Source organism: Accipiter gentilis, chromosome 20 (assembly GCF_929443795.1).
Source record: "Accipiter gentilis chromosome 20, bAccGen1.1, whole genome shotgun sequence".
NCBI classification, from domain to species: Eukaryota; Metazoa; Chordata; class Aves; order Accipitriformes; family Accipitridae; genus Astur; species Astur gentilis.
In genome coordinates this window covers 13,499,937-13,514,950 of record NC_064899.1, presented here as the reverse complement: position 1 = coordinate 13,514,950, position 15,014 = coordinate 13,499,937, and the positions used below count along the sequence as shown (strand labels likewise).

Below are 15,014 nucleotides of genomic sequence, written 5' to 3'. Positions count from 1 at the left end.
AGACCTGGTAGGAATGTCCTGCAGCATAAAAGTCTCTGTTGTTCTCATTACTGCAAAGGAAGAAAATCTCTTTAAATGCTTTTGATTCAAATGATCATTTGACAGGAACAACGGACAAGACAAATAGCTGTAAAACAAGGCCATTGGATTTCCTACCGCTACAATATCTTACTTGGCTCCCATGACACAATTTCTCTGTTATTCTGCCTTGCCATGGTAAAGTAAACTTACAGGCTACCCAGAAAACAGATGAGTGTAATCAGTCCTTTATAAATTATATCCCTTCACTCAAGGAAAGCAAATAACTTTGCCTGCTCTATAATAACTGTTTCTAATACTTCATTTATTCTTTAAATTGTTTATAAAACACTTCAAGAGAGGTCAAGACGAGAGGGCAACAATAATTGGAGATTAAGGAGACTCTCTAAGTATTTTGCGCCTGTGAGTAAACACTTTGGCAACTGTTATGATACAAGATAGATCTACTAAAAAAAAAAAAATCAGCTTATTTAAGATATTCTTGAACATACATGTTATTTCATCTGAGAGACAGTCCTCATCTTTTCCACAGCTATTTCAATTCAAATTTAAGCAGCTGCAGAGTTGCCTGATCTCACGTGATGGGCAAATAACAATAGGAGAAAACTAAAGGAACAACAAGCCAAAGGTAACTGATCTTCTTGTGAAGTTTTCTCCAAATGCCCTGAGGAAGCAGAAGCTTTCCTCCTCAGACAGATGTGTTAAAGCCTACAGAGTCAGGAACAGGCAGAACTGAGTCCAAAGGACAGTGATGTGAATTTGCACATGCAGGACTGGTAGGTTTGGATGGCATTTCAAAAAGACATTTCAAAGAAAAGTGGCCATCGCGTCCTTTTGCAGTCGCTGTGGCATGGTTCTGCCCATTCTGGTTTTTGTTCTTCTTCTGCCCGTGCCCAGCACTAGCTGTGGTCACAGCACTGTTCTGGAAAAGGGAACTGTATAAACCCTGCAACATCATCTCCTGAGTTGCCAAGTGTCACAACTGTGCAGATGCCTAATGAAGCTGACCTGTGACACATCAGTTAACACCAATCAGTATCATCCATGCCTTGGAAGCATATATGGATAAAATAATATTCAATCTCTAAACCCTCAACACATTGGTTTCTTTTAAAATAGTTAAAATGTAGCACATCAGAAAAAAAATGCTTCTTAGTCATGTTTCTGCATAGCCCAGAAGAGGTTGCTAAAGAAATCACTCGTGTTCCCTAACATCTCATCTGCCATTTAAAAAGAAATCCCAAAGAAGTTGCTGAAAAAGAAAAAACAATGAAATTCAGAGTAATTATACAGAAATAATAAACTTAAACATGACAAAAGTATTTGCTGAGGGATTTAAAAGTAGCTAGCACTATAGGCATATCGGCTTACTAAAATGAAGTGAAATTCTTAAGTTATTCTCAAGAGTTTCAGTGGAATTCAGTAAGCAGTATTTTATTCATGACAAAGTACTCTCTTTACGCATTTTATATGATAAGGTTATAAAAATGCAGGTTCAAGATTCAGATTTTATATCATCCCTCTTCCGTTTTTGGTTTTTGTTTTTTTTTTTAATACCACATTTCCTCACTCTTCTCAAAGGCACAATGTCATGTGGATCTAGAGTCAAACACAAGCTCTCTCCAAACTACTTCAGCCTAATACCAAATCAATACAGATTATTCCTACAATTTTTTTTAATCCCAGAAAATCTTTCTCCTTGAACCCACATACACCTTGGCTATGCATGTTAGCCAAACACTGAAGCACTGTACAGTGCACATGTCAGCCAGGGGCATACTACAACCAAATAAAGCAGCTTACTTAAGCAGAGTGAAGTGCACAATGTAACTAAGCAGCGCCAAATTATGAAAAAACTGTTTGGGTTTTTTTTTGCCCAGAGTAAAACTGAAGTGAAAACTGGCTTAACTGGGGTTTTTTTGTTGTTTTTGTTTTGTTTTGGTTTTGTTTTGTTTTTTTAAATGGGAACTGAACCACAACTGTTACCTGAACAAAAGTCTTTGTTGAACCTAATCCAGAACTGAACCAAGAACAAAATACCTGATTATTGGATCAGCACAATTGTTTAACTGAGAATTTCGAAGAGGAAGTTCCTCATCACATAACTTTACATTTCAAAATTTTGTATTTTCCAGCTTGAACTGATTCAGAAACACCAAGACAGATAAATAATTACTGATCTGACCAAACTGAACTGAACTGAGTCAAAGAAAAAAAAAAAAATCAGATCTGAACCAAACTATTTACTGGTTCTTCATGGTGGTTTTTGTTGTTTGTTTTTTTTGTTTTGTTTTGTTTTTGTTTTTTTTTCTTTTTAATTATTGGTATTTTTCAAGCATCACAAGCCCATGTTCTTGTACTAGAGGAAAAACAATTTTTCTTTAATTTTTAATGAATTCTATTAAACTTATCAGTTTTTCCCATAAGCATTATTTTAGAGCAAAAAGGAAATGAGGCTAAGCAAATGTTTCCAGGTAACTGTCGCCTACATCATTACATAGTTGACTAGTTCTGCTTTTAGATGTAGGCAATTATCAGGTCCTCTTAAAACTATTAATGTTATGCTTCTGTCTTGAAATCCTTCTGTAAAGAGCTCACCTCTTCAATACATAAGCCTCCCAGTGCTTTGAAAAATCTGGTCAAGGCAACTGAGCTATTATTCACTTACTGGTAACAACTTTCTTTTTAAAATCAACAGAACCAGACTTAGAGTCAGAGCCTGTAAGCATCAAGATGCCTCTGTAAGTATTTATAGGATCATGGCTATAATATTCTCTGTAGTAAAAGGAAGAAACATTCAAAAAGAACTTACTGCATAGTGTGGCTGCATAAGCATTTCTTTCCAGATAGGCTACAGAATAATAAGAGGCATTTCCCCTAAATCCATTGAGGATTAATGTTCTGATTTTTCCCCTCTTAGTACTCCAGAGGAAAGGCATATTTTTGAAAGTGTTAAATCTTTCAGAATTTTTTTATTCAATACCTAGCTTTTTGTATTAAATATTAAACTACCAGATTTTAACCAGTAGAAACAACTTTAAGTTTTAATGAACCCTTATGTATGTTATCAATTTGGACAATTTTAATTTATTCTGCTTTTACAGCAAATTTTACTGAACATACTCATTCTTTCATCAGACTTTCATGTACAGGCAGCCATTTTCAAGTTTCATCCACATAGTCACACACATGCATAATTTTGGAAAAAATGAAAGAACATTCCCTGATGACTCTGTGGGTTTCTTCATGGGTGTTGATGCCTGGTTATCATTGTCTATAAATGTGACGGTAAACCAGATGATATCACCACACCACTAAACCCACAAGGAACCTGTAGAACCAAAGTGACAGGAGACACTTAACTTACTTGCAAGTAGACCAAAGTTGTGCAATAACTGCAGCACACTAATGAACTCAAACCCAGAATTGCTTCATCCCGTGATTTCAAAACAAAGAGCTTATTTTTCCTTTAAGCGCAGTTTAAGATTATGATACTTTTCTTAAGCATCATTATCAGACACAAGTAAAAAATTTAATAATGACCTGTTATTTATTGGTTACTTTTCTGAGGCTATTTTGGCAATAGATCTTGGATTCACCAGCATGACAAAAAACTGTTGCCAGTTCTTTAGTAACACCAGTACTTTCAGAACTAGGCAGCAAAGGTAGCATTTGCCTACTGTTGTTACATGAAATCAAGCTTTCAAGTTAGCAGCCTGAGTTACTGTTACACTAATGTGGCTCTGTTTTTCTTAAATACTGGTCTGTGGGGACCATTAAATACACTAAAAATAAAATAATTGTATATATACCACACTTTTTTTTTTTTTTTTTTTGTGCAGAACTCAAACAGGTTTAAAGAAAAATGCCTATTATTTGTACTACATGCTCAGTTTACTAGTTAATGGACTCATTCACAGTAGCATCCTCATCTGAAGACACAAACAAAACACAAGCTAGGTAGTATCCATTGCATATGATTTAAAGAAATGGACTTGAGACTATAAGAACATTAAAACTGTGTTAGAAAACAGAGTGTCTGAAACTTGAGGAGCACTGCAAACAGAGACCATGAACTAGAACACAGCAAGGACTGTGATGCTAGACCATGCTGAGCTGAAGGTAGAGACACTCTCCTAAACGTAGGAACACCAGCATTTCTATGAGGACACACCAAATATAAAGGAGACCCATGGAGCCACCTTCTAGCCCAGATGTGTGACAAACACATGTAATTTCCATAGAATCACAGAATCATTTTCACTAAAGGTCAGATGATTCAAATCACTACCTGGAAATCGCAGCATATCCAGACAAGTTATGGCCCAGCACACACAGCAGTTTACCATTCTGCTACTCAGAAAAGGAGAAGTACATACACTGTTTTAGACCTTACAGAGGCCAGAGGTTTGCCATGATACCTGAATAACTGCCCCAATAGTGCATGACAGCAAATCACACTACTAGCATCAGTCTATCCTGCTCCCCTGCTAAAGAAGGGACAGAAGACTTCTGCTGTCTCCTACTTTCCCTACAACATAGCTAGAGGATATAAAAAAAATCAATGCAAGTATTTGAGAAAAAGTAGTCACATTCCTGCTGAAAAAACATGTGTTAAAATTAGCAATTACTAACCTGATTTTCAATGACAGATGCATACAACATTTACGCAAGCAAACCGCATGGAAAAAATGAGTATTTGCAAACTCAAATGCCTAGTATGGTCACAGGATTGGCTTTGCTCAAGATTCAGCATAAATACTTAAAATGAAGTATATCGCTGGTACCAACCCTAACCAACAAAGTGCTTAAGACCAGGGATAATTTTCAATTTTCTCCATTTTTCAAGAACTGTATAAAATTTTGGAAGTTTAAGAACTGTTCCTGATCTTTGAAGGTGCACAATGTCTCCATTTATCTTGAAGAAGTGCAGTAACACTAACAACAGTTCTTGTCCTTTTTTTACAATCTACAGCAAACAGCAACTCAGTGTAAGTGAGAGTGCATAGCATACCACGTAACTCAAGTATCCCTAATAGATGAATACATGCCTACCCATGATCAGAATATGGGCATGAGGTGGGGTTGAGAAGAGAAAGGTATCAGCAAAAAAGCACAAAGATTTATAACTTAAAAGCAACTGTTTCCAAAAGTTTTTAAAAGAAATGCAAAGTAAAATGTTTCTGTGTGTTACTGATGTTTTTCTCATGTCATTTGGATTTGTTTTAAATCCAAAATGAGCTCCGAGTTTTCCAGATTCACACTGGCTAGACTTGGGATTGCTATAGGTTCTTATTTTAAAGTTTCTGGCAAATATTCTCAATCCACCTATTGATGGATATTGATGCAATGAATAGACACCTTAAATGTCTCTTGATGTAATGTTTTAATATAAATGAGGACAAAAAGGATGTAAACTGGAGGTTTGAGTTGCTTTGCTGGACAATTCTTTTACTACTTGTAAATCTATTCACATTTAATGTCATGAAATCAAGCTCTCGCCATCAAAAATAAAAATCCATCAGCATTCCTGCAGCATTTCTATAGCAGTGGTTCTCAAACTCACATGTCCTAGAGCAAAAATTAAGAGCAAGTAGAGAAAACATAGTATTGTATTCTCTCCATTGGCTTGGGTTTAATTTGTTTTCCCATACTGAAGAGCAACCCTGAAAGGTTTCATGAGAAACCTGCTAACTGTGACTCACAATCCTTTGTTTTAACAGCTATCATTCTATAGAGCTGAGATACAATACAGATCAAAATATGAAATGGATATTGTAACAGCTAAAGAGCATGTGGTATAAGGTTTAATTACAATCAATACTTGTAAACTTCGAGAATACTCATGCTTTTGAACATAGCCTTCATTTGCCAAATGGTGCCTAACAATTAAGTAGAACATATAATTATATTTTAAGTGTCTATGAAAGGCAAATTATTGAAAAGGAAATATTTTAGCATGGTTGGCAAGGTGTGCACACATCAACAGTGTGGGAAACACATATAACTGACAGTATATACTGCTATAAGACCTTGTAACAGAGGTTAAAATCTGCTCAAAAGATACTTGCAGTTAAATGAACAAGACTGACACAAACCGGCAGTCTGTCCCACCGTTGAGATTTTCAGCTATTTCAAAGTGAAACAAGTTATGTTTATGATCATAAAGCTTTCATGCACCCCTCAAAAGTATATAATGCATGTAATGGTCTGAAATCAAACTACCTATACATGCAATGTTTGTCTGTGTGGTTTTGCTTTGTATTTTTAAACACTCCTTTCTGGGAACTGTTAGTAAAAACTTAGTGCAATCAAGGCAGAAAAAAAAAAAAAATGTTCCTAAGTTCAAACCAAGCTCTGACCAAATGCACTAACCTTCTCCCTGACCTTGGATAAAGTAGCTTACCTTCCTATGACATGGCTATAAAATCCCACTGTATGATGAATCTCATCAGAGGTGACATCTGATTACATTGCATTTCTCATTTATTTGTTTTTAATGAATCCTGAAGACTTTATTGAGGAATAATTGCTTAACATTTCCTTCCGCAGTGTTTTCCGAACCACTAACGGTGGAACCATTTTATTGTCAATTAGAGACTCTCTTGTTCTGTTTCCCATATCTTAAATGACTGAGTGGGTTAATTTCAAATAACTTTCTCAGAACAACAAGCACTTTTAATGATGACTTTAGGATGGGCCTGGTAAGTGAGGCAGTCACTGTATATGTACAAGCTGTGTGGATGAACCTGCTTTCAAGCTTCTGCACCTGGCAGATGATGCCCAAAATTTGAAGGTTACAGAATAAGGCCTACAGAGTCTCAGGTACTTGGTAACAGCTCTGCAGTGATGCCCAGCATTACAAAGATGAGCCATAAGCGATTGCTAATGGTTGTTACTTCATACACCCAGGGGAACACTGGCATCACTGATGTTGGGTTACATACTAGGAAGTAGACAAAGCAGAATTACACTATTATATTGCATGAGAAATGTATGTATTCGAGAGAATTTACTCAATCACACGAAGACACAACTCTTCAGAAGTTTAGGAAATAATTAGTACAATAACAATGAATAAAATATTACACATTCATTACTTACAGAATATCAACAATGTAGGACAGATTCATTTATGCAACATACCTCTTGCAATAATGATGTGACCTTTGCTCTTTGTGTGATTTTTTTCCTTTCTTGCTTCTGACTATTTCAGAAAGACAATGACATTACTTAAATTTGGGAGGAAAAAAGCAGGAGGAAATCTTAGTGATTTACAAGAGAATGAAATAATCGTGTACATGCAACTGCAAGGAAAATGGCTCAAGCGACAAAACCAAGAAATGTAGAAGCGGTTGACTGTGGCTGAGTCTCCACATCTGGAGAACTATAACCTACAGTATGCTCTCTTGTTCTAGACCCTGGGTACACCTGCGCTATGACTTTACTGTGCATCCAGAGGAGGTGTTACTCCCCAGCTAAAGTGGTTTCCTTCAGAAAGGACCTCGTGTGCAGCAGCTCGGACTGAATTCTCACAGAGCCCTGGTCTGGGGGAGCAGTGGACTGGGGTGCATCTTTCATGCATGGTCTCTTACCCATCAGCTACTGGGGTCTGCGATTACCACTCCGTATCTATACTGTCTCCTATACTGTCCCCTAATGTTCCAGCAAGGGCAATAGGATACTTGGGTTAAACGGACTTCTGGCTGAAACCACTACGGCACTTCTGTTCTTCTGACAAACTCCACATTCACTTTAAGCTAGTTTGTAAAATACAAGATATAAAACTCCCGATTCTTTCCTGTATTTCACTTTATGTTCTCACTTATACATATGCAAAAAAGCAGAACAGTCACATTTTCCATTGTGTTTTGCGCAGGGATATATAAACGTAACAAAGGAAAAATAATAGGGAAATAGGCACCTAAACCACATTATTTCTAAAAATCTTCCTACAAGTTTGTGCATAACAAAGCCATAAGAACACTGCAGATGAGATACATGCTCTGACCACCCTATTTCCCATTGGGAAGATTTCCATATCTTCCATAACACTTGATTTCAAAGTTTTGGTCTGATATTTCATTAGAGAAAAAAAAGTCTGTAAATTCTTAGTTTAAGAAACTAACACTGATATCTGATAATATAACTTGCGAAATGTTAAGAATTACATAGAAAGGTTTTCTAAATTTAGTAGTTTTGACAATTTGTAAATTGTGTGGATGCTCTGCTTTTTCTTTCTTTTTTTTTTTTTTTTTTTTTTTTTTTGAGATTAAAAAAAAAGTTGAAATCAATCATGGAAAATAGCAAAAACTGTAATCTACTTTCTTCTCAACACAGTATAAGCCACAAGGGAGCGCATGATTTAATGACAAAAAGATGCATCTGATAAGATAATAATTTGCTCAGGGAGAGATCTGGGATGCGAATGCAGCTGTTCCAAAAATCTAAACCCACAGGCAAGAAATTACTTAGGTTTTGTGCGAGCTATATCCATAACTACTTAGATAAACCGGTGATAGACCCCAGAAAAGTGCATCAGATAGAGAACTATAGAATCAGGGCTACTTTGAGATTGAAAAGAACAAAAAATTAAGAGATGGTAAAGATTCCCACAAACTACTGTTGTGAAGACTGAATCAAAAAGATTTCAGTACTTAGTCTGTTCAACACAAGTTCCATGGCACTGACCTGGACTACCCAGACGCCCGAAGCTAAACGCATGCAGAAGTGTTCTCAGCCTTCAGTTCTTATTTCAGAAGTCTGGCACTGCTTTTAAAACACAAGCTTGGAGAAGGAAGCCCACTCGTATTTTGGTGTGAGTACGCTGCTTTCATATATCAGTATTGGCTAGTACTAGGAAACTGACATGAGAAGTTTAAGATTAAGATGATTTATTAGCAACATAAAAATTAGACAAAAATCTCCTTATATTATGATGTGCTCTGATCAGTACTAATTAGTCAGTATCAGGTTCAACATCAGCAGAATTAACTGAATTCACTTATTTTGTAATATGAGATCTTTTTCAAGGGGAAAACACATGTATTTAGGTAAAATAGCAGAGAGGTATTACCTGGCAATTCTCTATTATTACAGTCAATATTACTGCAAATCCATCTGTACAAATAGACCCTAATGCCCACATTTATCCCCACTGACGTTTGACTGCATGTGTAGATAAGAAAACACCTGCATGGATCACTTAGCAGGATCAGTCTCACAGCAGGGAGAAAAAGCCAGTTAAGAATGCATGTCTTCAGGACACTGCATGCTTTCTCTGTTGAAACATGCAAACTAAAAAGCATGAAATGATCTTGGCTGCTCTATAGCACACAACTGCCTGAGTAACTCCTTTTACATTGGCCATGGTACCTTGCCATTAAGTTTTCAATATGCTAGGCAGACGATCCCTGATGATACTAGCCAGCCTGCATTCATCTCATCCAGCAAGGAGTCAGCAAGACACAAGCAACAATTCCCTGACTTCTGCTATTCAGATACACTCGTGGGTTGGGAAATTTTGTATTAAATGAAAGAGAGATAGCTCTGCACTGAAAATTTTACACACGTGTCTTTCACAGGCCTAAATTTACAAAAAGAGTACCAGCAAAAGCCTTTAGTATTTCCAATGGTACTAGGCTGACCAAGCTCCTCTTCCACAGAAAGTGTGTAAGGAGACTAGCAATTAGTCTCCGCAACCAAAGAAGTGAGAAAGGGAAATCTGGCAGATGTTGGCTACATCTCTTTATATAGGAGACGCAGAAGAGCAGCTGTTACAGTAGGGATTGTAGGGATTTCTTGTGAAAGTCGGTAGCAGATGTCACCATCTGCTTCTGCCTTCTCTATGAAATAGAGGCAAAAGGGAGACTGAAAGCTGGTTAAAAAAAGGTAACAACAAACGCCATAAATTCAAAAGATACTCAAACATATTTACAGTGAGTAGGGCAACTCTCACACCTTTCCCCCTGTGAAATCTGTGATCCAAAGGCACAATAAAAGCAAAGAACGCTCCCCATTCTCTTTAAATCATGATTTCTTTTCATTGCAATCTTACTACATGTACTTTGACAACATTCAGCCTGCAATCTAACACCTAGCCTTTTCCTGCCCGGCTGAAAGAGATCACAGAAATGAGCAGTTGTATCCTTTCCCTCTGGCTATACAGCAATGGTCTGATGACAACTGCTTTACCAGAGTTGGTATCAGGCAAATAAAAATTCTCTACTGAATGATCTACTTAATGATGTCATGTGTGGAGGCAAAGTATTTATTACTTAGGGAAAAAAAAAAAAAACAACAAAAAACAAACAAAACTTCTGTTGCATTGTGTTAGGAAACATGCTGTACATGTTTGTACATCTTGGCAGATAAAGATCAGATGAGGCAAGCAATGAAGTGGTTAACCAAATCAGAAAGTTATCTCAGCTATCCAAAGGCGCATCTTGTAAACCTGAGAAAACTTCTTACACAGAACCAAGGAGAAAAAAAGTCTTGTCTGGGAAGGGCTTGTCTGAGAAGAAACAAATGACACTGTCAACAAGTAGCTTGCTTTCTCACTCAGAAAAGAAGGTATTAGTGAGATCCAGAGCCCAACAAAAGAACAGGAGTCTTTCCAATGGTGTAAAAAAGGCTTGGACTGAGCCCCAGCTTTCCTGAAAACTACACTTGCTAATTGCCTCACTCTTCCACCATCAAAACTGTCACCTCACCGAACAGAAATACCTTTCCAATATTGCTATAGGGCAGACATTTCCACACTGGTAATACTGGGAGCCATGTTCAACCACTACCAGCAACTTGGTGGCCACCACCTCCCCCATCTGATATCCCATAATGTTGTCTTGAAAAATTATAAATAAATAAATGCAGCATTCTGGGAAAGTTTTTTAGGTTTTCTTTTGTTTATTCATTTTTGGAAACAGAACCACCTTGTAGCTTGCTACCACTGTAGAGAGCATTTTTCTTTTCTTTTAGTGTCATATTTAGAAAACAAATAAACTTCAGAAATGGAAGATCTCATTTTCCTTTGGCATTGCCATAAATCAGGAAACACTCGAGATATACCTGGATAAAATTGATGAAAGTAACTGAAGAAATCAGCTTTAGCAAGGTATGCTGCTAATACAGGTCTTTTCCCCAAAGCAAGCAAATTATGCTTATCTTACATTACCAGACCATTACTGGAAGCACTATGCCAGACCCTCAGCTGGCATAAATCAACATGACCCTATTCACTTCGGTGCAGCTGTGTTGATTTATGTGAGCTGAAAAGCATGTACTGATCAAAAAGTGACTATTCCATCTTATAAAAGCGACTAAGAAATGAAAGGCAGTACGTATAATATAAAGAAAAATCAGAAAGGAAAATAGTACAGAAAGGTTTAATGTAGCTGTATATTTTATTAAGATTAGTCTAACATAGCCACTCATTTTACTCTATATGAGATTTTAGATACTATTCTCTGTTGTTACATACACATGTATCTCTTGAGTATAGACCCAAGTATTTGTGCAATTTAATAATGCTGCACTATTCCCATATTAAGATGTAAGGCTCAGACAGTGGGCTCAACCAACCCAGAATTTATCATTGGTATTTTTTGTAAAGTCACTGTGGCTGTCAGCCTATGAAACATCAGACTTAAAAGCAAGCCCACACAGTAAACTTGTGCTCAGATTTGCAGTATGGTGTCACATCTTAAGAACTACTCCTGTTACGGTCTTCCTCTTATAGAGCAAGATAAAAGTAGAAAATCAAACGAGCTTCTCAAAGCCTGCACTTCTCTCAAGCCTTGGTAATTCTGAGAAATAGGAAACCTCTCATATTAGACTTAAGCACTCTTTATCCTTATGAACTCTGTGTAGACTTCCCTATTATTGTACAGGCTACATGAGATTAACTGCTTGGGCTCCTTTCCGAGTTAAAACAGGGAAAGTTAAGGAGAAGAATTGGTATTCTGAAATAAGAGGTATATATTCCTAAAATTCCTTTCTCAGGGAAGCAGCTCTTGAGATTAGACAGGTCTCATTTTCACTAGGCTCATGTATTGCTGCCCCAGCAGTATAATAGCGGAACGCTGTATGAAGAGACATCATGAAGCAAACTCTTTACAGTTGTCTGTTCAATTAAGCCTCAGTGACCAGCTGCTAACAGCCACTTGGCAGACAACTGCAATTCATCATCCTTCACTCTGAGTATTGATACTTCAAATACAAATACTTCTGTATTTGACCACAGTCCGCAACACAGGCTGCCAGGTACAAAAATGCATTCTTACCATTCATCCTTACCATTGCCTTAGTGTAACATACCTCATGAGTCCCTGCCTACAAGAAATACTAGGATTTGTCTCTTCTCAGTCTTTCCCTATAAATACATTCACTGTAGGAAGCTTACAGAAATTTTCAGAACTATGTTTAACACTTCAGATATAGGCAAAAAACATGCACTGTCCGCCAGGACAGGTCGCCTTGCATCTCAGCAAATGGCAATACTACAACCTTCTGCTCTCCACTGATCACCGGGCATTGTTTTATGTGGCAAGATGCACTTAGTATCACCATCAATGGGATGCTGTATGTGATCAATTCAGTGTAACACTAAACCAACTGGAATAATGGTAGGTAATATTGGAATAAAATATGTATTGGTTTATTTAGGTATTCCCAATCTCTGAAATCAGTAGAATGAAAAAAAACCCACACCCAAAGACCAAACCATAAGGCATTTTAAAGCTTCCGTATATACTACCGTCTCTGCATAGGAATTAGAAATCCCAGTTAAATCCTCTTTTCCTCCCAAAGCACCCTTGCAGTCTTCAAAAACACAGGAAAGTGATGAATGGCTATTAAGAAACAACCTCAAATCTAATTTTCTTCCATTTTCTTCTCTGTATAACTTTTCAGACTTTCTCCCATGAAAACACTAAGCAAATGGCCCTGGGCTGTGGTTGCAGTTGCTTTCATGCCATGTACTCCCACTAAGCAAACGGAGCCAACCGAAACCATTTCTAAGATAAGATTCCTGTTTGTGGCATAAGGGGCTTAAAACTGCACCCAGTATATATACACAACCAAAGGTACAGCCTGAGACTTCAAAGCACAGGCTTGGGTTCTCCACAGGGACATTAAATGTGTTGAAAAGATACTTCGGATTGGAAGCTCCCTTGCAGCAGTGTCAAAGCTGGAACACATCAAAGGGATCAAAATAGCAACAAGCACTGAAGTTCTCCTCCTTCAAAATGGTACATGTCTATAGAGAAGCAGCATGAATGGTAAATGTGTCCCTATAATTTCCATCCCATCTTTTAGTTCCTTAGTGTTACTAGAAATCATGCCAAGCTAATATTTGTCATTGCATATTCCCTCATTCTTTATGTTGGTCAGAATGTTTTTAGTTCAGAATGATAACTTGGAGCAATTTGGACATCAGTTTACAGTGCACCAAGAATATATTGCAGTGAACTGTTTAAAAGAAAGGGAATTATTAGGGCTTCTAAATGAAACAGTCCAGTGAATTCAATCTCTTTTTAATTTTGAACTTGTCCTGTCATCTGCTTCAGTGAAGTGATGCACCAATTTCTACCACCAAGAATTTGATACACCACTTATTGTAAATGCTGCTTACCCAGTGTACTATGAGATTCTGCAGTTGTGATTCCCAAAGACTGAAATCAATATTTAAATCCTATTGACACCGACTCCTTTTTTTCTCTTCTTTTTTTTTTTTTTTTTTTTTTTTTTTTTTTTTTTTTTTTTTTTTTTTTTTAGCAGACTTGCAATTATGGTCTATTTTATATTTGTAAGTATGATTAAAATTATTATATTTTGTGCCAGGCTATAATTTATGTAATTGCATTCCTGTAAAACTTGAATTTATTTTTCATTTAGAAACAAACCACAATAAAAGGGTTCTGCACTGAGAATCCAGTTTTCTGTGTTAATTTAAAGTTTAATTTTAGAGTGATTTCTATAGTCACTCTACTTTAAGGGCAGAGGAAAACTGTCATTGTATAAGAGACTTTTAATCAACCGTGGACTTTTACTCAAACTAAATACCAGTATTTATTGTTCATAAAGTACTACAAGAGGAAAAGGAATGATTAAGTAGAATTTAAGTTGCATTGCCATTAAGGATTAAACAGAAAGGCATTTTAAAGCCATGTGTTAAAAGCCATCCTACCAGAAGGTATGGATCATAATCTACAAATTTTTCAAAATATACCGGGCTGTAATCATTAGTCTTATGAATTTAGAGGGTCTATTATTTCTGTCTCTTAACTTGACATTTACACTCAAATAAAAATCTTGAGTACAAGTCACACCTGAAATTGCCTCTGTTATGCAGTTGCCCACCTGTATGTTTACAAAACCAGCCTTCTAATGTGTCATTTTAACATTTTAGCCTTGTTATCAAGAGGGAAATAAAACTCAGGGATGTTATGACTTTAATGCAGTCTCTCGAGAGCCCTGATACACAAAATCAGATACACAAGCCTCCCTTCAGCATCAGAGGGCTACAAAATGGAATATGATGCTTGAAAGGGAAAGCTGCTGTTCTGCAGGCTCTGAGACTGCCAGGAGGGCTGCATTAAGTGCCGTGAGCAGGCTGCGAGTCATGACGCCCTCCCTACAGAATTTTGGCAAGTTTAAATGAAACCTGTGGATGCATTGTTTCATTTTTCCGGTCACATGTACGCAAAGTTGGGAACAATTTCACATAGATTTTCTAACCTCTCCTGGGGCTTTCGTGATTGAAGAGGATGCCATTCACAGCAAAGAGATTGTAGGCCTCTCTGAAGTTCACCACAATCCAGTAGGCATACAGTTTTGCTGCCCCTACAAAAATAATTTTAAAGCATTACATATATCCGCTCTGCTTGTACACAGCTAAGACAGACACACATATGAACATCTCTCATGCGCAGGGTAAAGTCCATGTTTCAACAGCGGAGTGCATTAGAATTTGATTT

General features: G+C 37.0%; 1 protein-coding gene across 1 annotated transcript in view; it reads right to left on the bottom strand.

The window, feature by feature from the left end:
* The window catches only part of GMDS (GDP-mannose 4,6-dehydratase), a 428,755-nt gene that overhangs the window by 244,706 nt on the left and 169,035 nt on the right, over positions 1-15,014 (bottom strand). The window contains exon 6 of the mRNA XM_049823990.1: positions 14,776-14,880. Coding sequence (XP_049679947.1) covers positions 14,776-14,880 — 105 coding nt within the window. The remainder of the gene's footprint in view (positions 1-14,775; positions 14,881-15,014) is intronic.